This window comes from Arachis ipaensis, chromosome B7 (genome assembly GCF_059453495.1).
Source record: "Arachis ipaensis isolate K30076 ecotype BB chromosome B7, ASM5945349v1, whole genome shotgun sequence".
NCBI classification, from domain to species: domain Eukaryota; kingdom Viridiplantae; phylum Streptophyta; class Magnoliopsida; order Fabales; family Fabaceae; genus Arachis; species Arachis ipaensis.
Window position 1 is genome coordinate 600,725 of NC_142442.1, and position 25,418 is coordinate 626,142.

General features: G+C 33.4%; 6 protein-coding genes across 6 annotated transcripts; 3 read left to right on the forward strand and 3 right to left on the reverse strand.

Annotated features, from left to right (window-relative positions):
* Positions 1 to 327: 327 nt before the first annotated feature.
* Positions 328 to 3,857, forward strand: LOC107609175 (Ypt/Rab-GAP domain of gyp1p superfamily protein). Its single transcript, XM_016311032.3, has 7 exons — positions 328 to 1,540; positions 2,192 to 2,308; positions 2,678 to 2,856; positions 2,939 to 3,032; positions 3,110 to 3,187; positions 3,316 to 3,417; positions 3,501 to 3,857. Exons 1-7 carry the CDS (start codon positions 1,058 to 1,060, stop codon positions 3,633 to 3,635), a joined length of 1,188 nt encoding a protein of 395 aa, XP_016166518.1. The 5' UTR covers positions 328 to 1,057; the 3' UTR covers positions 3,636 to 3,857.
* A 1,033-nt stretch (positions 3,858 to 4,890) lies between these two features.
* On the reverse strand, positions 4,891 to 10,472 carry LOC107609222 (fimbrin-5). Its single transcript, XM_016311098.3, has 15 exons — positions 10,241 to 10,472; positions 10,011 to 10,153; positions 9,733 to 9,903; positions 9,250 to 9,488; positions 8,979 to 9,150; positions 8,831 to 8,869; positions 8,589 to 8,657; positions 8,359 to 8,475; positions 7,747 to 7,955; positions 7,279 to 7,434; positions 6,985 to 7,184; positions 6,583 to 6,740; positions 6,214 to 6,310; positions 5,961 to 6,052; positions 4,891 to 5,425 (listed from the first exon to the last, which is right to left on the reverse strand). The coding sequence occupies exons 2-15, from the start codon at positions 10,095 to 10,097 to the stop codon at positions 5,249 to 5,251; spliced, it is 1,983 nt and encodes a 660-aa protein (XP_016166584.1). The 5' UTR covers positions 10,098 to 10,153; positions 10,241 to 10,472; the 3' UTR covers positions 4,891 to 5,248.
* A 679-nt stretch (positions 10,473 to 11,151) lies between these two features.
* On the reverse strand, positions 11,152 to 13,293 carry FLA7 (FASCICLIN-like arabinoogalactan 7). The gene is made up of 2 exons (XM_016311318.3): positions 13,053 to 13,293; positions 11,152 to 12,225 (listed from the first exon to the last, which is right to left on the reverse strand). The coding sequence occupies exon 2, from the start codon at positions 12,154 to 12,156 to the stop codon at positions 11,380 to 11,382; it is 777 nt and encodes a 258-aa protein (XP_016166804.1). The 5' UTR covers positions 12,157 to 12,225; positions 13,053 to 13,293; the 3' UTR covers positions 11,152 to 11,379.
* A 4,978-nt stretch (positions 13,294 to 18,271) lies between these two features.
* On the reverse strand, positions 18,272 to 20,007 carry SCN1 (Immunoglobulin E-set superfamily protein). The gene is made up of 4 exons (XM_021106817.2): positions 19,641 to 20,007; positions 19,108 to 19,393; positions 18,898 to 19,022; positions 18,272 to 18,667 (listed from the first exon to the last, which is right to left on the reverse strand). Exons 1-4 carry the CDS (start codon positions 19,860 to 19,862, stop codon positions 18,596 to 18,598), a joined length of 705 nt encoding a protein of 234 aa, XP_020962476.1. The 5' UTR covers positions 19,863 to 20,007; the 3' UTR covers positions 18,272 to 18,595.
* A 1,751-nt stretch (positions 20,008 to 21,758) lies between these two features.
* On the forward strand, positions 21,759 to 23,076 carry LOC107608012 (uncharacterized). Its single transcript, XM_016309905.3, has 2 exons — positions 21,759 to 22,147; positions 22,341 to 23,076. The coding sequence occupies exons 1-2, from the start codon at positions 22,133 to 22,135 to the stop codon at positions 22,788 to 22,790; spliced, it is 465 nt and encodes a 154-aa protein (XP_016165391.1). The 5' UTR covers positions 21,759 to 22,132; the 3' UTR covers positions 22,791 to 23,076.
* A 308-nt stretch (positions 23,077 to 23,384) lies between these two features.
* LOC107609107 (PTB domain engulfment adapter) lies at positions 23,385 to 24,450 on the forward strand. Its single transcript, XM_016310944.3, has 3 exons — positions 23,385 to 23,766; positions 23,861 to 24,019; positions 24,154 to 24,450. Exons 1-3 carry the CDS (start codon positions 23,490 to 23,492, stop codon positions 24,216 to 24,218), a joined length of 501 nt encoding a protein of 166 aa, XP_016166430.1. The 5' UTR covers positions 23,385 to 23,489; the 3' UTR covers positions 24,219 to 24,450.
* Positions 24,451 to 25,418: the final 968 nt, after the last annotated feature.

A 25,418-nucleotide genomic window follows, 5' to 3' on the forward strand; every position in this document is an offset into this window, starting at 1 on the left:
TTTGCTGGTACTATTATATGTTGAAGTAATCCTCTGCACGTTATGTAGGCTAAATAATCTTCAACGTATTATATATATTTAATACATGCATATGCATATTGTTGTTTTAAAATAGTTATATTTTTTAATCAATTCAATATTTCAATCTATAATTAAAGTTTTAGAATATAGTAGATAGATTTTAAGATTGAAAAATATTTATTAACTTTAAAGAAATTTTATTTTATATGTGAAATAATGAGTAGATAATTATATGAAGGGCGTATGGGGCAATTCACACGTGGTGAAGGTTATTTTCATGAATTAAGAAATGTGAATGAAATATTTACTCAAGTCAAAATCTAGAAAAAGAAACTATAATTGTGTTGGCGAAACAAAAAAGAAGAAAAAAGAAAAGAAAAGAATTGGGTAAGAGTAACACCAACAGCAGAGCAGAGAGCAGCGGAAGGCACCACCACAACAGAAAGCAAACAGCTCACAACTCAGCCACCCTTCTCTCTCTCTCTCTCCTCTTTCTTACACTCTCCCTACATTTCACCACCTTTTTCTCTTTTTAATCCATTTCTTTTCTTAGCAACTCTCTCTCTCTTACAAGATCTAGTTTTTTTCTGGGCTTTCCCTTGTTTTGTTATATTTTATTTTATTTTTCATTTTTCATTTTTTTTTTGTGGGTCTCATCACTCCCAATATTATCTCTTCACAATTCAAGTTTTTTTTTTTTCTTTCGTGTATATTAATTTATCAGTTTCAGAAGAGATTCCAGCTGAAGTTTTCTGATTATGCAAAAGTGTTTGTTGATGTTGTAAATTTTGAATCTTGTTGCACCCCCATTTTTATATTCTGACAAATTTGGAGCCTCTATTCACCTAATCTCTAGCATCAAGGTCCCCAAGCTGGACCATTTCATGGTTTCAGACTAGTAGGGCATTATTTTTCTTTTATTTGACGAGGTCCCAATCTTTTCCTATTCAAAACAAAGATATTGTTGTCTCAGAAACATTGTTCCCCTCTTTTCGCCCCATCGTCTTGGTTGATCTGAGGAAAAAAAGAGAAGAAGATGTATGGAGCAAAAGGCAAAATAGACCTTGCCTTTGAATACCAATCTCAAGTTGCAGTTTTGAGGCCAAGCATCCATTCAAGGAGGGCAAATCTGACTGTGAAATTCCAAGACCTTTATGGGTTCACAGTGGAAGGGAATGTGGATGATGTGAATGTGATGAATGAGGTGAGGGAGAAGGTGAGGCAGCAGGGTAGGGTATGGTGGGCATTGGAAGCCAGCAAAGGGGCAAATTGGTATCTTCACACCGTCATAGGACAAGGGAATGCTCTCAAATCTTCGTTGACATTCTCAGCTCTGGCCAATGCCCTCACTCTGAAGAAGATCATTAGGAAGGGGATACCCCCAGTTCTTAGGCCTAAGGTTTGGTTTTCATTGTCTGGTGCTGCAAAGAAAAAATCCACTGTGCCTGATAGCTATTATGATGATCTCACCAAGGCAGTTGAGGGCAAAGTTACCCCAGCTACCAGACAGATTGATCATGTGAGTTGTTCATCCTTGCTCATTTTATCATCATCATTCAGTTGACTTTAGTTTTGATTCATACAAGTTTTCTTTAGTTTGAGACCCTTGTTGGCTTTCTTTGGGATGATAAGAAAATTATACAATGTCGGAGGAAAGAATTCCTTGAATTTGATGGAGGAATTGCTTTGTCTAGATTCTAGAATTTACATTGTGTGCCATATGGAAAGATTTTTGGACAAATCTTGCTGCTGGTTTGTTTGGATAAGAGGGGAAAATCAAGAAAGATCTGTAATAACTAAAGCATTTGTAAGCTGTATATCTATAACCTTGCATTATTGTGTGATACATTAGCTTGGGCTTCTGCAGAGAGTTTACATGATCTTTAGTGTATGAATTCAGTTGAGCTAAAATGCAGCTGTGAGTATATGCTGAGCAGGAAAAGAGGGGAACTTGTGTGATATTCAGTACAGTTTGAAGAATATGCATCAGCTTTGCGTAGGGTCTTACATTTTGTAAAGGTCTAAAGGGAAGTTAGGGTGTTTAATGCGACCGTTCAAATGGTTATTGTAATTGATGTTAGTTCAGAAAAATTGGAATTTTTAATTTATGCATGTTAAAATTGCTGATTATATCTCCCTTTCTCTAATAATTCTTCATGCATCTGTACAGGATCTGCCACGGACCTTTCCTGGCCATCCATGGTTGGACACTCCCGAGGGACATGCTGCTCTTAGACGTGTTCTTGTTGTTTATTCTTTCCGCGATTCTGATGTTGGATATTGTCAGGTGGATTTGACCTGCTATTCCTTCTTATTCTGAATTATTTTCCCCCTCATACAGAAGAGAAAGTTCTGATAACAACTTAGAATTTGATACTAACTATCTTTGAGGAGTAACTGTTTTTGTCTGGCTTCATTTATTCGTTTGATCTATTCTTCTCCTGGCATTAGAAGTCAAATTTTTAAGAATTAGTAACTTGCATGATGCTTATTCTCTTTTTCAAAATTGAAGCTTCTGTGTTGTACCTAAAATACATTTTTTATAAGTGAAAATTAAAATCATCAATAGTATGTGGCTTATAAAGAAGAAAAATTGTAAATACATACCTCTGAACATATTTTCTTAATTATTGACTAGTGAATATTATTTCCTCAGGGATTAAATTACGTTGCAGCACTGTTGTTGCTTGTAATGAAGACAGAAGAAGAAGCATTTTGGATGCTTGCTGTTTTGTTAGAAAATGTCCTGGTTAGTGATTGTTACACAAACAACTTATCAGGATGCCATGTTGAACAGAGAGTTTTTAAAGATTTACTCACTAAAAAGTGCCCAAGGTATTAAACTTTCATTAATTAATTAGTGTATCATATGCTTGTTTGCAACTTGCAAGTATCTTCTGAAAATATGGAAATGCAGGATAGCATCTCATTTGGAATCTTTGGAATTTGATGTTTCCCTTGTGACCACTGAGTGGTTCCTTTGCCTCTTTTCAAAGAGCCTACCTTCTGAGGTGAGAACAATATGCACTCAGTTTATGCATTGAAGTGTTCTGTTCCCCCCAATATTAATATTTGTTCCATGAAACAGACGACTCTCCGAGTGTGGGACGTTATCTTCTATGAAGGGGCTCAGGTTATGTTTAATGTCGCCTTAGCAATATTTAAGGTACATATTGTGCAGCCTTTTTGTTCTTTATTGGTTTCTTATTCATCCATTCAAAAACATAAAAGAGTATGCACTAGACAATACTTCATCAAAGAGATGTTTCAATAATTTTAAACCTCTAAGTGCAGATGAAGGAAGATGAGTTACTTCTAACCCATCATGTTGGCGAAGTAATCAATATTCTGCAAAGGACTACTCATCACCTATTTGATCCAGACGATTTGCTAACCGTATGACAGCTTTTGCCATCGGCTTTCCTTCATTAGATATCATTTTGTCTTTTGATGATTGTTATTTTGCTTGCACTTCTCAGGTGGCATTTGACAAGATAGGTTCCATGACAACCAATACGATATCAAAGCAAAGGAAGAAGCAAGAACCCGAAGTGATGAAGGAGCTTGATGAAAGAATCAGACGGTTAGAGTCGTTTAAAATGGAGGATAAATAGTATTCGCCATTGTATTTGTGTTCCGGTCTAAGTTAATATGAGAAATGTTTGAACCATCCTATCATAATAGGGTCTGCTGCCTCTCTTAAGTTCTTGTTGGCATGGTCTAGCCCTCTTGTTTTCAGGATGCTTGTATTGTAGGTCAGAATTGTAAATTTAAATACCTTAATAACTTAACTGTTACTGTTATAATGTGAATAAATGTCAATTTAGGACATTGTGTTATTTCATTGCCCTGGATTTACATTATTAAAGAGGCATTTGCACCTGCTCAGTCTAACTTTTGTTAGCTGGATCTTAGTATCTTACTGAGTGCTTGATATTTTCTAACTAAATAATAATCTTAATAATGACGGTAAGTTACATTCATACCTTTTGAGGTATATCAAAACTACACATGTTGCTTTTTTTTTAACGACATTTTATTTTAAGTGTAATAGAGAGGAATTGGGTGTATGATGAGCAAGTGTCCGGAGTTCGAATTTTGCCTTGTGCATGTAGCAACCTGTTGGCCAGCAACAAATCCTTAAATGGAGCTCAGTATCGCGACGGATTAATCCTTGGCCTGTCGGATTGGGGGATCGTGGAAACAAAAATAATAATAATAATAATAATGAAGTGGTGGTTTGTAATTTTGAAGTGTAAAGGTTTTGGAAAATCTTTACTCACTATCTCAACATCCGAGGGCAACAAGCAAAAATACGATGCATTTAGGAAATATAAGGAAATATAAATGCCCTTATTATACATATATCAGATCACTTTAGAGAATTTATTTGTGAATTATTTTTCAACAAAAATTATGAGATGAAGATTTATCTTTTTAAGGTGAGATGTTGCCGGTTTCAGCCATGCTGGCAATGAAGAACGATCGATACTTATTTGATAGCTAATAACTATCCGAGCATTTAATTTCTGTTGACATTTATGTAAGCAATCCATTTGGTGCATCTCTCAATCTTTTTTCTGAAACTATTGGCCTGCTACGTTTATAAATTTTGTAAATCATTTGGGATAAAATATAGTACTTAAAAAGGAGCATGTTACTTCCACGGGTGAATTATACTACAAGATCAACGGTTATATCTTACAAAAATTGATCTTCAATTTTGGAGTTACAAGAAATAAGTCTAATATCACAATTGTAATGGCGATATCCAATTATAGAGTATCGAATTAAGAAAACTATAACATACTTATTTGAAAAAAATAGGGAAAGTTGGCAAACATGGTCACGAAATAGCATACACCAAAATGAAATACATAATCAGAAGTTCAAATCATTCGATTAAAACATGTTTCTCAGTGCATACATGAAGAGAAACCTCGGCTACCAAACTTGTCTACAAAGAAAAAGCTCTCAATTGGAGAATAAAACGATGCCTCCCTCCCACCTTGTTATTGGGAAAAATTGCATGTTATTTTCATGAAAGAATGTAGCTAAGTACTAAAAAGGTCTAAACGAGAAAATTTACAGGATGGCATTTCCCTTGGTTCTATAAACAAAAATGAATTTATCTTTTTTACTCATTCTATAGAGTATGTTTTACTTCAATCTTTTAAAGGGCTGCGTCTTTCTTCAACGTCAGCAGCGGTTTCTAAGAGCTGGCATTTTATGAAGCTGTATTATCATCAATGGCTAAATCGGACACCTCATTAGCTAAATCTGTGTTTGTCTGGTTTTCTCCAGCTTCAGGTGAAGTAGCCTCTGGGGTGATAGTTTCATAATGTTTCTGCAGGCTCCAATACATGATGCTAGCAGTTAAAATTAGTATCATCTTCTGGTTGACCTGCCAAGTGCAAACACGAAATAAGCAACCCAGACGAATCCAGCTAAGCAACTAAGAATTGATACACTATTTAACTAAGGATTGAAAACCCTATTTACATAACATTTGACCAAAGGTCTAGTTTTGGTCTTTAACCAATCATCTTAAGCAATGATTTAAACTAAGAAGCCCTCTCAATACCGACTTGTGGTCTATCATATATTAGAGAAAACTTGGTATTGCTTTAAACAACATTTACCACAGTGGATAAAATCATGGAAATTGACTTATAACGCTAGCAAAGCTAGTACTAAACTTAATTGAAACATTTTTAATAGGTGGCTACTCCAATAAAGATTTCATGATTGTCATCATGTAAAGATATTTTATTTTAACTATTGGATGATAAGTTGTAGGGTTTGATTTTTATATGTTATAAAAGTGTTACTTTTATTTAAAGTGTGGCCAAACAAATAAGTTATACTTTTTAAATAAAGATCATCATGAGAAGATATTTTTGACATCTTCATTGGAGTAGTTGCCTTGTTAATATTACCTCTATTATGTCTTCAGGTAACAGGTAAATGGAACACCCAAGTTTTCGGGCAACACTGATTATATATGTTGCATTCATCTTCTTATCTTCATCTGCAATTCAAGCAACGGTAATTTGAGCACTACAGTTTGTTGTAAGATATTGTATTCACATCACATAACATCACCATAGTTCAATATAATGCCGAACAAAAAAAGTAGTTGTAAACTAATAGCTAGCCTCAGTTTCTTGACCATGGGCAAAGTTGACATACCAGTCTCCCCTTTAGTAACAAGACTCCAGTTGACCACCCTTGGCTCCACAGCAGTGAGAAGATCAAGGAAGAAGATACCATTGGAAAGATTTTTATCCTGATAGGAAAAAAGCGGAAAAAAAAAAAAGAAAAAAAAAGTATTTGACACAAATATTAATCACAATAAAGCTAAAGTTGCAATTTAACATCGAAGGAACTGTCATGACTTATGACTTCCATTGTCATAAACATTGAACAGTCTTTTTAATTATATTTATTCCACACACAATTCTTTAACACTAACCTTAAATTAAAAAGATTGAGAGTCAGCTTACAATATACGCATGATAAAATATTGATAACTTATAACTCAAATATTTGGTTGATTACCTTGAAACTGTCCATTTGTGAAGTTCTTTTTGCCTTTTTCACTTTATTGTTTGCCCAGTTCAGAATATCAGCATCGGTAATCTCTTTACCTTGGGAGTGCGATCTCAAATTTTTCAGAAGTTGAAGCATGGTAAACCTCATCAGCTGCCACAAAAAGGCTGTGGAACAGAGAGGAGGAGGAGATGATTATCCCTAAGATATAGATGGGCATGAATAAACAAAATAATAACAAAGCAACATTACCACATCCTAACACCCTCAACCCCTCCCCCAACCAGTGGTTATACTTCAGTTGGCAGATTGAAAAAAAAGCAGCAGCAGCAAAATCAATGCATTTATCCAACAAGATATTCAAGGAATGAAGAAAAACAGAATCCAAGTAACTTTTAAAATGGATCAGACCTAGTAAGAGCTTCTTATTCCCCTGCACAATATCATTGCCAGCAACATTCACTAAAGAAAAGTTCAGCTCCTTCCCAATCTTTATAACTTGATTGCAGTTCTCAACTTTTCGAAATGGCATCTGTATAGGAGGCTTCGTTGCCTGCTTCCAATTGACAGACCCAGGTGAAACCTTATCCAGAACTTCTAGTAAAACCCATCTGCAGAAAAGAAAATGAAGAAATACGTGGAAATGAACAGAAAAGAAAAAAAGGAAGAAGCAAAGTATGTAGGAGATTGATAATGGAATCTTACCCATTTCTGATATCCTCAAATAGATTATTGACATGAGTAGCAATTCCAAGACTGTTAATCCACATTCTGAAGCATCTTTCTTCCCGAGATGTCTGATCATCATCAGTCATCATCTCAGCATAGGACGTTTTCGTGGTGTCAGCATTAAGACCATTCCTGAAGAAGTAGAAGTGATGTTTGGATTTTAAATAAATGGAAAGACAGCCATCAAACATAAACAGCTGCAAATGATATAAGCATAAATTTCATGGTTCCTTTTTTATTTATTTTAATAGTTTTAGTGCAGTCATTTTTGGGTAAAATGGACCGGACTATAACCTTCATTGGATGCACCTGAATACTCTACTTGAAACAATTAAAAGAAGGCAATAACATTATGCAGTGGTCTAGTTAAGGATATTCATGAACAAATAAATACAAAAGCTATTGTAGTCCCTGCCAATCACAACCTCTTAAAACTAACCATACCTATGCTGGAATATCTGAGCAACAAATGCAAGATTCAGATTAGGTGACCCCTCCACTATGTCTTTTGGAGTGAGGTACGTCTTGCAATCTAATTTCTCTGCCTGCTCAAGAATGACTTTAGCCCTTTCTGTTGGATCATTTGCAGCAATAGCAGGGCCTGCCAATTCCGGGGCAAGAGCATTAAGCAAACAAGCATAAGCCTCACCATCCTGTAAACAGAAGACTGTCAGATATAATAGACTTGCTCAACTAAGAACCGTATTTTATTCTGCTCATGCATACCAAAATATCTGCCATGTTGATCAAAATTTAGCTGCAATGGCTCAGTAAAAAGCATGGTGTAGGATAGCATAGGGAATTTTCTTTGAATGTTACTATATGCTTTTCAAGGCCAAGAATAACATAACAAGAAGGTCAACTGTTTCCTAACAAATTTAAAATATACATGAAAATATACCGTGTCCCAAAACAAAATGTCGTCATAAGAAATGTGAGCCACAATATTTTGTCCACCAAATGATTTTGCTTCACAGAATGCAGGATCCATATAAAAGCAAATAAAAAAATTCCATGGAGCAAGCCAGCAATCAAAAGATAAAGAACAAGCCTTACCTTTACATCAGAAGAGAAGTTAGTAACCTGTTTCTCATATCCAGCTTTTTTCAAGTGGAAATTCATCCATTTCAATAAAACCTTTTCAGGTGGTAAGCTGATAAGTTCCTCCACATCCTGCCAAAATGTACCAACACAATAAGGAGGTTTATTTCTGATAGATGTAAAGGGGAAGTAACCATGGCACTTGTAAATAATTAGAAAAGGAACAAGATTATCAAATATATCACCTTGTCATCTTCCAATAATTCCAGAAGTTGAGGAGTTTTCTTGAGATTGAGATCAGCCAACATTTGAATCTAATATTGCCACCACAGTAAAAGACAAAGAAAGAAAAAGGAGGGCAGAAAAAATAATAGCATTAGTAAATTTCCAAGCTTAGCAGAGCACAACTGAAACCATACTGGTGCTATTCTTCTTGTGGAAACGCATATTATAAGAATATGGAAGAGGCTAGGTTTCAATACCCTACCTTAATTATTTGTGAAATCAGACCAAGTACCAGATGTGGCTACAAGATAACCAAAAAGGACATTTAAAAAAAGGAGTTAAAGTCAGTCAACTCAGAAAACAAAAATTGCAGAGGGAGAAAAGTGAAATATAAGGAAGAATGAACCTACTCTTCCTTCTACTAAATCTTGGGTACCAATATTAACCACTGTGCATCCAATAGCCTTTGCTGAATTGAGGGCAAGGGTGTGGTTCTCATTTCTCTCCCATGGATTGAGAACCTTTTTTGTGTTAATGGCTCGTTCATCAATGGTCCCAGGGACGGCAACATTTATAAGCTTGCTGCAGCAGTAAAATAAACAGCAAATCAAATCAACGAAATTGAAACACTGGTGAACAAGTTTCAAAAGTTTGAGCTCAGGTTGGATCCAGAACACATACCAGAGAAGCACTCCATCTTTTGCAAGATCAAACAACTGATCTGATGCTGGATCAATTGGAAGAAACTGCTTCAGAAATTTGTCTTCAGCCAAGTAGCCATTAATATGTTGCACATACGAAGCTCTCTCAGATTCATTAATGGCATGATGAACAGTTGTTGTAGCTGCCTTCAAAAATGAAGAAGAACTTTTCGGACCACCCTCTTTTGCAGTTGCTCGGGCATGCAAGTTCATATGTGCCTGCCATTTGATGTCACTGAATAAGCTTCTAGGTCCATTATACACTTAAACACATACAAAATTACTTAGAAACAATATAGAAATATCTGCTCAATGCTTATTCAGATGTACACAAAACTGCAATGTTACATTAGGTGCATTCACTCACACGAATAAGCAATTTGAGCACGAAATTGCACATTGCACACACATTGAGACAGAACCAAAACTACATGATGTAGCCGAAAAAAAGAAGAAAACTAACCCTAAGGAAGCCCTCAAAATCAATTTCTTGGTCCATGTTGTCATGTGACTCTGCCAAGATAGCCTTAATCTCATTTTCGTCGAACAATTCATTGAAAGCCTTTAAACCTTTAAAAATAGATGGCAAATCTCCAACGGTAACACGTCCTGATTGAGTCCTTGCTGATACAAACTATAAGGCATTCCATGTTTCAGGTGGATAGGAAAATAGGACGATGACGATGATGATAATAATGATAAGGATGATGATTTTGATGATGATGATGATGAAAGACTTACCTTGGATTTGAGGGATCTGAGTTCGACTTGTGTGAAATGGCTCTGAAGCTCCTGGTCAGAAACAACGACACCGACGTAGCTAGACATGTTCAAAGTGGGTTGGGGAAAATGATGAAACAGTTGGAAGACGAGGGAGAAGAACACTGTGGCAAGACGCGAGATGAAGAAATCACATTTTCAGATATAATCGCAGCGATCCAACAGTGAGATGGGAAATGAAGAAGGCGTACCTTATAGAGTGAGAAAAAGAAGCGAAGGAATGAAGGAAGGCGAATTCATCGTTTCTGCGTGAAGCTTGAAAGAAAGAAAGAAAGAGAAAGAGAGAGAGAGAGAGTAAAACAGAGACAGAGACAGAGACAGAGAAAAAGAGAGAGAGGGGTTGAGAGTAAATAACGTGGTGGCGATAGGACCCGCGAACACCAAGGAAATTAGAATGCCTTTGTTGGTTCGTTAATTTCCTTTCTCACTTGCCAATATTTAAACCATCATTGACATTTGGCGTCATTTTATTTGCTTCTATTCATTATTTATCTTTCACTTTCTCTAAAAAATCACATTCATATTGCTTACCCTTTAAACTAGTTTGGATGAATTTTCATTATGTATGTCGTAATTATTAATTTCATTAGATTTTTTACCTTACAAGTTATGTTAAAAGAGAATCATCCAATTAAATTCTGAAATAAAATATTTTCAAAGTCAACAATACATCACCATATTAAGAAGCAGATGAAGGCGCGTAGCATAGCCAACCTCGTGAGAAGGAGAGGCTCACGGTACCATTTGCGTGAACAAGAGCGTATTGGATGAATGACCTAATTAAACAGGTCCAGTCGACTTCACATGAAGTTAATACCTAAGAGCCATTAGATGATTTGACTGATTTGACTAAATTTTCATCTAACGACTCTCAGATATCAACTTCACGTGAAGTCGACTTCCCTGAGTTTTCACCTTTTTAGAATGTGAAAACTCAGGTGAAGTCGACTTCACGTAAAATTTCTGACTGATTTGACTAAATTTTCATCTAACGGCTCTTAAATATGAACTTTACGTGAAGTCGATTTTACCTAAATTTTCACATTCTAAAAACATTATTAGGAGGACTCTTCACTTAATATCATTATCCAAGCTTAGTGAAGCCAATAAAAGGAACAAAAAAATAGTATTATAGTAAAAATCAATCACATCCTCAGTCATACACATACATGTATTGAAGAAGAAGAATATGAATAACACTTGTATGTTCAGAAAAAAATTGGATATTCAAATGAAAGACAATTTGCACACCACCATAGGTAGATAATAATAATCATCTAAAAATTAAATATTCAATGAAATCAAATGGAGGGCACACCCCCCTTGGCCCTTACAAGAGCATCATCACCACACCAAAAGTGGCAAGGACAAGGGAGCCCCCATGGCTGATGATGGTCTTGGCAGCAGAGGATCCATCAGGCTGAGATGATGATGGAGATGAAGCTTTGCTATCAGCACTGTGTTCAGTTGGCGAATCTGCTGCCGGTGCAACAGCTGGGGCTGGTGCAGGTGCAGGAGTAGGGGGAATATCAGTTCCAAAGATGGCCTCAGGAAGAAGCACCTTGTCAACTTCGTATACTGCAACAGGATCTGTGGCATGAACAGCACTTGTTACCTTTGTCTTTGCCCAACCTGAATTGATGAGAACGGTTCCAGAGTCATCCGTGAAGTTCAATGTGTAATCTCCACCTGCAAATGTGGGAGTTGAGGTTTCGCTAAGGTTCTTGAACTCAGCAAGAGAGTAGAAATGTGGCAGTGCATGGAAGAGGATCACTTGCTTCAACTGCTCTTGTGTGAGGTTTGATAGGGTCTTCTTCTTTGATGCGAAGTTGCTGTCTTTTGGGACAAAGATTGTGATTCCTTCTTCAGTGTTGTTGGCTTGGTTTTGGAATGTGTCAAGCACTTTGGTGGATTCAAGGTAGTTGAGGAATGTGTGGAATGGACCCGCAACGGTTAGAAGCTCTGTCAGGTTCACATAGTCTGGTGCTGGGGCCGGCGCCGGAGTTGGGGTCGGGGTCGGAGCTGGAGGGCTAACTGTTTTGCCAAATGCTGAAGAACTCAGCAGCAGCAGGGTATTGCTTAGAATGAAAAACATGGAAAATTCCATCTTTTCTTGGCACCCAAGTGTATGTGTTTCCTTAATTACCTTGCAATTATCACCAGCTTCTCCAAATTCCTGAGGAAAAATAGCTCCATAGTGTTATATTAGATCTCAAATGTAAAACTAAAACACATTCTTCTCTGACCAATTTAAGTAATGCAAGGAACAAATTAAATGAGATCCAAATCCAATGCTAAATCTATAAATTCCTAACCCAAGATAAATTGAACACTTGTTTACAATCTAGTTAAATCTAAAGACACAGATCTTGCAAGAATTAATCAAAAGCACCCAACAAAAGAAAAATAGATCAAGAGAGGATTGCCAAAGTTAGCAAAAGCGAATGCAGATCACTAGATCAGAGTAATATATGAAAATTCTGAGAAATTGAGTTGAAGGAGATGAATAAGCACTTAAAAATATGTTCCTTTTGCTTCACTCAAATTCTAACTCCACCTGGCACAGTCTCAGAGAAAGACCAAACTTTGAAATGCTGAATTCAAGATCAGACACCTAAAGAAATGGATGTTAAACTTTTTGTTTAATGTTATACTGTATATGACATAAGTTACCAGTTCATTTTCCCCATAAAGTTGCCACATTATCCATAAAAGCAAGTCAAATATAGTAGTAACATGCGGTAAGAGTTAGACCAGTCAAGTACACATTTTCACAATGACACACAGTTCTCACCCACATTACTATTACATCAATCAACCCTAGAAATGAAATGAGACAGATCTAGTCAAGCTGATCCCAAATCTGAAGCAACCATGCAAAACAAAAGTGATAAGCACATACCAAAAAGCAAGAAAAATCAAAACTTTGCACCAAATCACCCCTTGAATGACACAAGAAAAAGTAGCAAAGATAAAAGGAGATTGAGATTGAAGAACACAGACCTGAACAAGAGGAATTCAGAGAGAGAAGGAGAGAGAGATGGAGAATGTGAAGGATGAAGAGATGAGAGAATGGAGAGAGAGTATATAAAGATGGTATGGGAATGAGTGATTCTTCTTCACTTGGGTTGTATTTATTTTTAATAATTAATATTATTAGTTTGATTTAATGGGAAATAAAAATGCTTGTCTGGAAAAGCTCTTGAACTTGAAGTGTGTTGTGTTGTTGTATGGTGGGCTTTCCAAATCGATTTCAACTAATTACTTATTTAATCCATCAAAGACCAACCTTGCACTCTACCCCACCATTCTAATTCTCTCTCTTTCTTCAATTTCTCCTAACTCCCAATTTATCATCTCCACGCAAATACTAATATAATATTTAATAGGAGACAGTACTTGTGCAAATAGTTAAATTTCTAATGTAGTAATAAAACTAAAAATGGTTTAATGATACTCATTTTTTCTGATCTTTTATGTATTTCATTGATGATGAGATCTACTTTATTTTATCACCCTTTTCTTTGTTTGTTATTTAAGCTGTATCATATTCTATTGCTTTGTTGCTTTGCTTGGGAAAAAAAAAATAATAAAACATAGTTTTTGTAACTAAAGTTTGGCAAAAATTTTAAAAATATTTTTAAATTTTATTTTATTTCAATTTTGTTCCAGAAGTTTTTGATTTGTATCAAATATACCCTCGACGGCTAAATTTTCAAAAAATTTAAGACCAATTTAACAATAATGCATGAAAATTATGCTTAATTTGTTTGTATTGAGGATTATTTTTATGAAATTGTTGTTGAATTGGTCTTAAGTTTTTTGAAAAATTAGTCGTCAGGGGTATATTTGATACAAATCGAAAATTTTTTAGACAAAATTAAAACAAAATAAAATTTATGGATATTTTAAAAAATTTTATCAAACTTTAGGGACAAAAAATATATTTTACCCTAAAAAAAATATCATTCATGAGAATAATAAAAATGTAGTTTATCTGTTCACATTTATGTCTTAAGGTATGGATTTTGTTTATGTTCCAAACTTTCTATGACAAAAAAGAAAAAACCTAATACCGGCTAGGCCACAATATAGGAGAAGGCACATTATTCTCGCAAGAAAATTCTGCCATTAGAATCTGTCAAAATATTTTATCAACTAATTAATACCGTTTTAAATTATTAAACTGCATCCGAAACCATAAATCTTGTGTATTATTATATAGAATATGGCCAAAAGAGTTTATTTTCACCTTAATGTGCCGTCTAAATAGATCTGAATATCTTTACTACTAAGGCTATATATGTAATTTCCCAATGCAAGTGGACCACAATATGTGACTCATATTATATCATCATGATTGTAACAAAGCCAAAATATCATGAGAAATGACTTTGAATATCGTATGATATCATTTTATTATCGTAAGTTCGTAACATGTACTACATAGATACATACACATTGACTTTACAGAGAGTGGGAACAAAAATGAACAGAGGCAGCGCCATGTTTGGGAGGCCCACAATAACCCCATGCCAACTGTGGAGGAAATGAGGAATCATTCTTATTCATAGCAATTGCCAAACATGCCCCAACACAAAAACAAAAACTACTAATCCCAATTCCTACATTCATCGTTTTGTTTCGTGCAAGCACTACTCTTCGCTTTCTCTCACACGTAACATTTATACTAATTAATTAATTTATTAACATCAACATACCTTATTACGCTTTCCAATTCAATTCAGATCCACCCTGACCGACACTAATTTGCTTGCTAATTGCTTCATATAATTATTATAAATAAATTACCATTTATACCCATGAAAAATACTGACAAATATACTTATATAAGAATAAAACGACAATTATAACTATAGAAGACGCTGACAAATATACCAGTTGCGTAACCAACGTCCGAGTACTTTTGGCACACGAAGGCCATCTTCCATAGTTACAATTGTCGTTTTATTCTTATATGAATACATTTGTCAGCGTTTATATTTTTCATGAATATAAATGGTAATTTATTCTAATTATTATTTACCATTCAAATTTATTCCTATGCACTTCTAAAAACAAATTACTAGGGAATTCATTAACATTTTAAACAAGATAAATTGTTTCATAACATTTACTCTTAAATTAACATATATTTATTTTTAATTTTAACAAAAAATTGTAGGAATTTATAATGATGTTCAAAAAGAATTTCCTTCATATATGTAATAGTATAATAGAGTTCCTTTATCCCATATATGAACTTTTTTTTTTCCTACTACCAATACACCATCAATCAAGTTCACAAGAATTGACATATGAGCTAATTATATATCATATTTCGTTCAAATATATATCTATATATATAAATATTGTTGCCTTCTTTCGTCTGGTGTAATCCAAATTTATTATCATTATGAGTTGATATACTAAGAGCTACACCATACCAACAAAATAACAGTTCAAAGGTACGTATAATCGTGATTTGATTGAAAATGAATCAATTAAGAAGAGAGAAATTAAACTACGAGCAAAGTCCAGGAAACGATAACGAAAGAATACCTATATTTTTTTAATTTGTTCTTATAGTATAAAGTTTTACTATATATATAGTTATATACACATATATAGTAAATGTGTGAAGTTTATCAGGGGAAGCGCCCGGTCTAATCAAACCCAAAACCAAAAAAAAAAAGGGTCAAGCTAGCTAGCTAATTATGATTACTCTCAACGTTAGCAACTTTAATTGTTCTTAACAAACGGTTTAATGACGTTTGTCCTGTAGCAGAGCTAGGTGCAGTGGCAATATCAATTGGCCCGTTATAACTAAATTAGTGCACATGAACCTCGTTAATATTATCACAACTCACATGACAAAATCAAAACATGATTATATAATGTAATAGAAAATGGAAGTAGTTAAGATCACTGTTCATTTGATTGTAAAGCTTCCTTCGTCATATTAAAGCAAAAGTAATGCATCCTCATCCTCATACATACATAAACAAGCAATAAGAAATGTCTCAAAATAGATATGCATTAAATTAATTTATAAGATTGAATTTGATGCGTAATTCTACTTTAATACAAAAGCCACGTTTCATTAAAAATATGAATTAAATTAATATACAGTATAAATTAAAATGAGTCATTCAATTATTTTCTCGCATTTAAGGACACTGATAAAAACATCAAAAATATTATTTGTACATCAAAATTAGTCACTAAAATTAGTTATTAATGTATTTGTATATAAATATATGTGTAATTTAATTTATTTTTAATGTATATTTATATTTTAGCATGTATTTTATATTAGTAATTGATTTTGGTGGCTAATTTTGATGTACACGTAGCATAACTCTAAAGACATAGAGCATGATGTATACTAGGAGAAGGAGTAAATGTGGAATAGAAGGTGAAAAATTGCCATCAATTCAATGTGAGTGGCAGCTAGGATTTGGCTATCAAGGTGATTCTATAACACTTTGGATTTGGTGGGTCTTCCAATCTTTTACGCGTTCTTTCTCAGAACTTAGAACCTCATGTAATCAATGAATGATCACAACATCATTGTTGTCCTGCCCTTCAAACTCCAAACTCATCACAGAAACAAAGGACTTGTTTGGAAAGCTTCGGGAGTAATTTTTTTGAGTTTTTAACTTATAAAAAGTAGTAGTATTAATGTTTAGTGTAATTTTTAAAATTAAATTGTAACTTTTTAAAAAGCTATTTAAGAACTTATAGAGAAGTTAAAAAAATGACTTTTTTCATAATACTACTACTTTTTATCACATTTTTATAAAATAAGTATTTTTAAAGCTAAAAATCCAAATACAAAATAACTTATTTATAAGCTACTCTTAATATAACTATTTATTGTTTAAGTTATTTTATCAAAAAAAACTTTTTTTGGTTGCCCACAGTATCCCTCGTCCCGACAGACTAAGGACAAACTTAATTAAGTTGTTTACTAAACTGGCCAAATTCATATTTTTGGACAAGAAAGTATCTATGTGTTGCATGTATAGGAGAAAGTCTTATTCATTCATATACTAATTTTTTGGTGAATGAAAATACCCATTTTTGAACTTCATGCATGGGGGCCGCCAAAACAACTATTTGATTCGCAGTGCTTCTAAAACTAAAGCACATGTTTTATTACCAAACATGTTATTATCTTATTATGCGAAATTAGCCAGTTTATTCCGTTTTTTTTAACTACTAATATATATGGCGACAAGTTGACACAAGCTTATTTACAAAATAAATTGTCCAGCTCAACAATACAAGATTGATTAATCTTTACCCAATTGTATTATTTATTTTCAAACTTTTTGTAGTACCTATCAGCGCCTAGCTGTCTTAATCATTTTATAGCTAGTAGATACTATTATTAATAATGTTATCTTAATCTTTAACTTTTGAAATAACTACTAGTAAAAACGTATATAATTTTAATAATATAAAAATAATAAATGATTTGAATGGTTGTGGGAAAATTGCGTATTTTACATGAATAATACACTTCTGAAAAAATTATTGTGCTAGGTTTAACTTATTCATTTAGGACCGATCCATCATAATAATATATTAAATTTAGTGCTTATAATTGAAGTTGATCTCCTTTCAATCGGTCATATCAATATAATAGTAATTCGAACAAGGTTGGTAGGAAAAATCATGTTAATAAATCGTTTCAAAAGGTTGATGCTTAATATAGGTGCAGTGACGAATAGAATAAATAATGTAATCAGAGTTCTCAACTCATAATGGGCCTAATTGGTGCGGAATTTTCCATGGCGTTGGGCCATGGGCTAAATAATGTGAAGCCCAAAACATTAAGGACTGTAACTGCGAAGTGGGACATGTTCAATTAATCCATTTTAATTTTTAACTGTCCCAAAAACCTTCAAATCTAACCATCAAAAAAAAAAAAAAAACTAATTAAAATCAACCACAATATATAGTGAGAGGAAATAATTTTTTTTTTTAACATCAAGTTTTTGACATTTACATTTTACTACCTTCTAATTTTGTATTAGTAATCTTTTTAGAAAAAGTGGCATTATATTGTATAAAATAGAAAGATATTGGGTGTCATATAATTTAACTTGACAAAAAAAAGAAAGTATTTTTCATTAAAAAAAAATTGTGATGTTATAGCTAGGATTATTAGAAAAAGTCATGGTAATTTATTCTTAAATAACAAAAAAATGTTATTAACACAAAATTTGTTGGTCTTTAGTTTCTTGATAAGGAAAATACAAGAGAAGACTCTGAATGGAGTACAGAAGAGAATGTATCTTCCATCCCAAACCCACAAATGGTGAAGAGAGTAGAAAGCTAACCAACAGACAAAGAAACAAACATGGCACTTCTGATTCGGAAAGTGGTACAAGGCCGAATTTAGTACCTAAAATGTGTGAGTTCTATGATCAATAATAATGAAAAAGAATAAATGAAATAAAATTTAATAGTAGGGATCCTTGGAAGATATCCGATCCATGTATATGTATATAATATATTATATTATATTATGTTGATTAAGCCCAATCCTTCTTAATATCAAAAGTGTAGTTGATCTCCAGGTAGCATTTGTTGTCATCATCAACAAACTGCAAAAACAACAATTAAAATTATTAATTGTTGGTTTTTATTTATATTATGTATATAATATAATAAAATGGAAACTCATGTGCAGTCGACTTCACGTGAAGTTGATAGCTGAGAGTCATTAGATGAAAATTTAGTCAAATCAGTCAAACTATCTAACGACTTTCAACAATCAACTTCACGTGAAGTCTACTGCACCTGAGTTTTCACGGTATAATAATATTAGGATTACCCTTGATTTAGCAGAGTATTGTCCTCTAGCAAACAAGCCAGAGGGTGTGGTTTCTTCTGGCATCTCATGTGTGTAAGGCTCTGCCTGAGGGCTGAATGTTCCAAGCATCTCTTTTGCGCTGTCCACTGAAATTGTAACATATACACTTTTCAGATATACATACAAATACAAGCTAGACAGAATTGAATACATACATACATACATACATACCCTTTACACCAGTCTTCCAAACAGTATTGGTGTACTTGAATCCAGACACAATATTATTGCTGACTACAAAAGTGAATTTCAAGCGGTATGGGCTTCCTTCCTTGAGAGTGAACCATAGACCCTTTGGATTCCCATTCTCAGGTATTGGAAGCACTATGTCCTCTCTTCCAGGTGACACTATTGAAAGGCTTATTATTTTCACTTCTGGTTCCAGAACCTCTGTCACATTGTTCACATCCACATTCCCAAGAAGTTGCTCCTTCCATCTCCTTAGACTCTCGTCGTCCTACCACAATCCCAACCAACACAATTCGAAAGCAATGCAAATAACGAAATGTGTTAAAATATAATTAGAATCAATTAGAATTATTTAGTATATCTGAATATTTATTATAGAATATTACGTCTTTATTATTACGATTCTCTTAGCACCTATAAATACTCTTCTATATTGTATCATTTGAGACAATTTAAATAGACAACTTGAATACACTCAATAATACACAAATTTTTGAAATGAAATGAAAATGAACCTTATCTTTCTCAAGTTGCTCCTTGAGAGTGGTTTGAGGACCCAGCTGCAACTTGGATGCAAACTCATCATCTTCCTCCTGATCAGTTGCATACACAGTTGAAGACTCACTCATCTGCCTGCTCAGAGGCTCACCGTCACTCTTCTCCTCCTCGTTGTCTTTGTTATCTCCTCCTTCTGCTGCCGCCGCCTGCGCCGGACCACCTTTTCCAAAGAACCCCATTGTTATTATTATTGGATTATATTTCTCCGAATTACTTCTTGGAACTTCAAACAGCTCCAACACCCAATGCTCCTTATTTCATCACCCCAACAGGAGGCATACACACTATACGTATGTAATTCTTTTTAATCAATGATTACTGGTCAAACCAAATTAAGCAATTCAGAGTTTATATACGTCTCATGAAAGCCAACAATAATAATAGTGAATAAGCATTAGCCAAGAAAAAAGAAGAACAAAAAGAGAGGCAAGCTAATAAGAGATCTTCTTCACATTTTCAGGGATACAAATATGTGTAATTCGGGAAAATGCTCCTCTGGTGATCCGAAATATTTGTCAATCTTATGATCTCTTAATTAACTCTTATCATAGTAACATTGACTCCACCTTTTTTAAATTTTGCCATTCATCTATTACTAAACTTAGATACAACATTTAACCATTTCTTCTAATTTCTCCTTCAATTCAGAGATTGACACATCAAATATGCATGCCTACGTACACAAGATGATTTGGAAAATAATTCATAGTTCTATCATAGTTCATGACCAATACCAGACTCTTAATGCACAACACATTGCTATTACTTTAACATTATTAATTTTTGCCTATCTATTACTTTATTAATTAATTATTAGTTAAAAAAATAGTTTCTTAGCAACACTAATAAGATATCAACGGTGCCATCATTCACCTACCTTGAATTTGATTTGCATACTTTTATAGCCTTCCAAAATAAAATCATATCAAGTCACAGAAAGGAGTTTAAAGAGCAAGACAGCCACTAAACGACTACGGGGTCGGTTACGTGATTTCCACGTGTCACATAGCCATAGGGCTAAGTACATAAGGTGATGTGATTTGGGTCCATTAAATTGGCCCAATGGGCCTACCAGCCAACCTTGGCCCCTGAAATTGTTTACATGACATGAACGGTGGATTGTTGTTTTCGACTTTACGTCCAAGGCCACGGTAATAGCACTATCGTTTTCGTACGTACCCTTCTCTCCATAAATCTATGTTTTTCAGATCCAAGAAAAATATACTCACTTCTTAATTCTAGATCCCAAAGAAATAAAAACTAATGCCACATTATTCCTCGTAAGATTTGGCAGACCCTATGTGTAAAAATAGATAATTACTACAATAGTAATCCCACACTTTAAGAAAATGTTGAACACAGTAGTAATGTTCAACAATAGAGAGCAAATAAGAACTAATATATAGCTGAGAGTAGTAGTCTAGTAGAGACAATTTGAAAGTTATTAATGGCTCATTTCATTTAATATATGAAAAAATTTAAAGACCAGTACCTTTATTAAAATTTGGCCAACACTTGATCAACAAAAGAAAAGTGAGCAATCTCACACCATTAAATGTAATTTTAGATCATTAAAAATATTAATAATAACTAATTGATAGCTACAAATTACAAAATATGCTGGTCTTTTATTTAGGTTTTATTTAATAATCATCATATCATATAGTAAATCGATATAGCAGATGATAGTAATGGTAAGTTCGCAATAAAGATTGAAAAAGTTTGCTTACATGTATATGAATCTCTTGTATTTGAAAGATCTGAGTTAACTGAAGAAAAATTTGCTACGTATATATATATATACCATGAACACACAAACAAAAATTAAGGAGGAATAATAAACTTGATACAGAAAGAAAAATGGTCCATGACAAAAATATATCATAGTAAAATGAATTTTGAACTATGGAAAACAAAAAACTAGTCCTCTAATAATATATGTTTTATTTTAACATAGTATAAAGGAATTAATTAAGATCCATTTGCTTTTAAAATCACTTTTTTTTTAACTATTGACGAACATGATTAACAGCTGTAAAATTTAGTTAAATAGAGGTATTATGGTGCGACCGCACAAAGCACAGAAGCTTAGAACGAAAAGCAGATGATGGATTCGATGAAAAAATGGAAGTGAATTATTGAGGCTCCCAATAGAAATAGAAAGAGATGTAATAAAACAAAAGCAATAACCCCATCTCAAAGCCTTTGCCATCGTTATTGCCAAACATGCTTCCCATTGCTAACATTCACTGTCTAATCCCAAGATTCTTGAAATGCACCACCTCTCCCTACTTTCTTCATCAACTTGCCCCCCCCTACTTCTATTTAAACCACTCTCATTCCTCATTCCTCTTCATCATAACATTCATACACTCTTCACTAAAACCTTTGCTCTTTTATAATCATCATCAATTATATTGCATATTCTTGTGTGTTCCAATCAATTCCAATGGCCACCGTTGAGGTACCTTATCAACACTTTAACCTTTTTAACTACTTGATATAATTAGCTTTCTTGATCATATCATACAAGCAGAAGATAGATTATATTTCTCTGTTCCTTCTCTTGTTTCAGCATTATATATTATCTTAATCTTACTTCTTCAGTGTGATCTTATCACATCTTACCATCACTAACCCATAATTGGACTTTGTAGGTTGCAACAGCAAAGGCTGCACTAGTGGAGGACACAACAAGCGAGGCATCATTCAAGGTTGAAAAGGAGCAGCAGCTGGAGAACACCACCTCAACAGAGCAAGTTCTTGAGACCACCACACCACCAGCCCCAGAAGAACCCTCAGTTGAGGTTACTGATGAAACCAAAGAACAAGAAGAAAGCAAGACTGTAGTAGTAGTCAAGGAAGAAGAGCCCCAAGAAGAAGAAGAAGAAAAAGAAAAAGAAGAAGCTGTTGTTGAGGAAGAAACCAAAACCAAAGAAGAAGCCAATGCTGATCCTCCTAAAGAAGAAGCTAAGGATGACAAGGTTGAAGCCAAAACCGAAGCCGAAGATCCAGAAGCTGAGAAGAAGGTGAAAACAGAAGAAGCAGCCTCAGAGGAGCAAGTGAACAAAGAAGGAGAAGCAGGTCCAGCTGAGAAGAGTGAATAGGAAGATGAAGGGGGAACATAATGCGCACTCGTTTCATTTCTGTTTTCTAAAGAGTTTATATATTATGTGTGTCTGTTGCTGCATGCATGCATGTCTGTCTGCCTGTCTTTTTCTTTCCTTTGTTTAGTATTAATAATAAAAGTAGCTAAATGGATATGAGGTCAGGGATGAGAGTGTGTGATCCATTTAAATTCACCAGTGCCAATGGCATTAGCTGCTATATGAGTTTTATGTATTGACTCTGAGGTTTGGTCAAAATAATAATATATTTACTACTTCATTAGCATCTTATTTATGTTATCACCTTATATATTTTACCAGCTGCTTTGCCACATATGAGCAATTTTATCGCCATTTAAAAAATTACAGATAATAATGTGAACAATGAATATGTCGAATGTTTAATTCACTAAGTGTATATATGGTTATCCTAATAAAGTTATTGTCTAAAAAAGTTATTGTCTACCTAGCGAAATTTGACATTAGAAAAATTCGACATTAGAGTTGATTTTACATAATAACTTTTCCTTGTTTAACACGGTTCTGTGTGTGGTATACTGCTTAAGATGTGGTGCACTAGACAGCATTTGAATAAGAACCAGTGGATAAAAAAGTAGTGGCTGAGATTGAGATAAGCATGAATAGAAGCATAGAGGCTTTTAACATTGTGTGGATGAGGTGTGGTTAGAGAGAGAGGTGATGGCAGCTTCAGGTGTATGGAAGGCATCCATGGTAAGAAGTGGGAGAGAAGAAGTGTATGTAGCAGCAATGCCTCTGAGGGCCAAAAAGGGACCACCCCAGCTCCTCATGTCAGCTGCTTACTCTCTCAATTTCTGGAATTTCCACCATTTCATGGTCATCATCAACAACAGAACAGACCCCTGCTCTTTTCAGCTTTTGGTTTATGATTTTCAACCAAAAGACCCTGAAGATCCATATGCGGCACTAGCAGTTCTATCTGGTAGATCAGTGCCAGGTCAGATTCTTACAACTTTATATTTGATTGTGTTAATGTTATCATACAATAGATTGTGATCAGTGTTGAACATAAACTGGCACAATACTCTTAGGAGCTGTCCTGGTGAGGAAGTTGAAAAAATTGCCAAGAAACAAATGTTGGCTGGTTGGATATTCAAAAGAAGATGCTGAAAAAGTAGCAACTGAATTCAACAAAACATGGGAAACAAGTTTGAGAGTTGGTGTTAATGATTGCCGTCACTATACCAACGGTAAGTAGTTCATTTAGATAAGTTAAACATCATTATTTAATCTTATCTTATTTTTTTCTATAAGAAAATATTTGTTGAATTGATTTTATGTAGAGTTGAATAATTAATTTGAAAAGTATATAATATTTTGGTAGGTTTAGTGACGCAACTGACCGGAGAAAAAGATGTGCTAAAACGTTTGAAGAACATCGTCACTTAAACTTGAGCTTGGGTGTACTAATTAGCATGTGCTTTGAACATTGAAAACTCAAAAGTCTGAAAGGAATGAAATTAATATCTTGGGAATGTCACTAATTAAGTTCAGTCATGGTACACTACCTATCTATTTTGGAAAATTAAGGAACTTCAATTAAGTTTCAAAGCCATGACGTATATAATGAGAAGATAACTGCGGAAGAAATTAAGAATATTATATTATTCACTCTGTCCTACATGCGTCACTGCTCTATGCATGGTCTATATTAGAATTTTTACGAAAATAATGATACACCACTAAATAAGTAAATACCAGATTTAGGCTTCTACATCGTGCGAAAATAAAATAATGGATATACAATTTATAAAATATATGAATTAAATTAATATTTAATAATTATAAAATTAAAAAATTTATACTCAAATTAGATTTTATATAAAAATATTAAAATATTCAATTCAATTTATTTATTTAATTTTATATTATTATCTTTATTTTTAGTTTTCTGAGTAGTGACTTTTTTTTTTTAAGATTATAAACATAAAACTATTAGATAAAATATAAATTTAAATATAATATTTCAATAGTTAATATTCAATTTTCTAATTTTATTTTATATGATTCACGATAATATCATGTATTTTCAATACATATTATAACTAAATAATATTAAAAAATAGAAATTATTGAAAAATAATGATATATAAATAATATAATTAATGAATACAATTAGATCAAAAATTAAAAAAAATAAAAAAATTGTAAAAATCTAATATTTAAAAAATTTATCACCTAGTACACATATTTAGCAAACTAAAAAAAAGAATTGTGACCATCAACAAAATTCTACAAATTAAATATTTGTGCAAAACATTAGAATGAACGAAGGAAAAATAATAAGAGACATGAGATTATATGAAAAGAGGAGATAAAGAAGAGGTGTGAAATGAATGTTAATTTATATAGTAAATATAAGAAGGAATGAGTATGAATATAAAAGAATATGATGAGTTATGTTTTATTATTTAATTTATACTTATTAAAGATAAATAAAATTAACGTTAAAACTATATAGTATCTTATATAAAAATAAATAATAAGAGAATATAAAAAATATAAAATAATTTAAAAAAAATAAATACTATAAGAGTGAGAAAAAAATAAAAAAGAATGCTAAGTTAAAATTCTATATAATAGACTAAG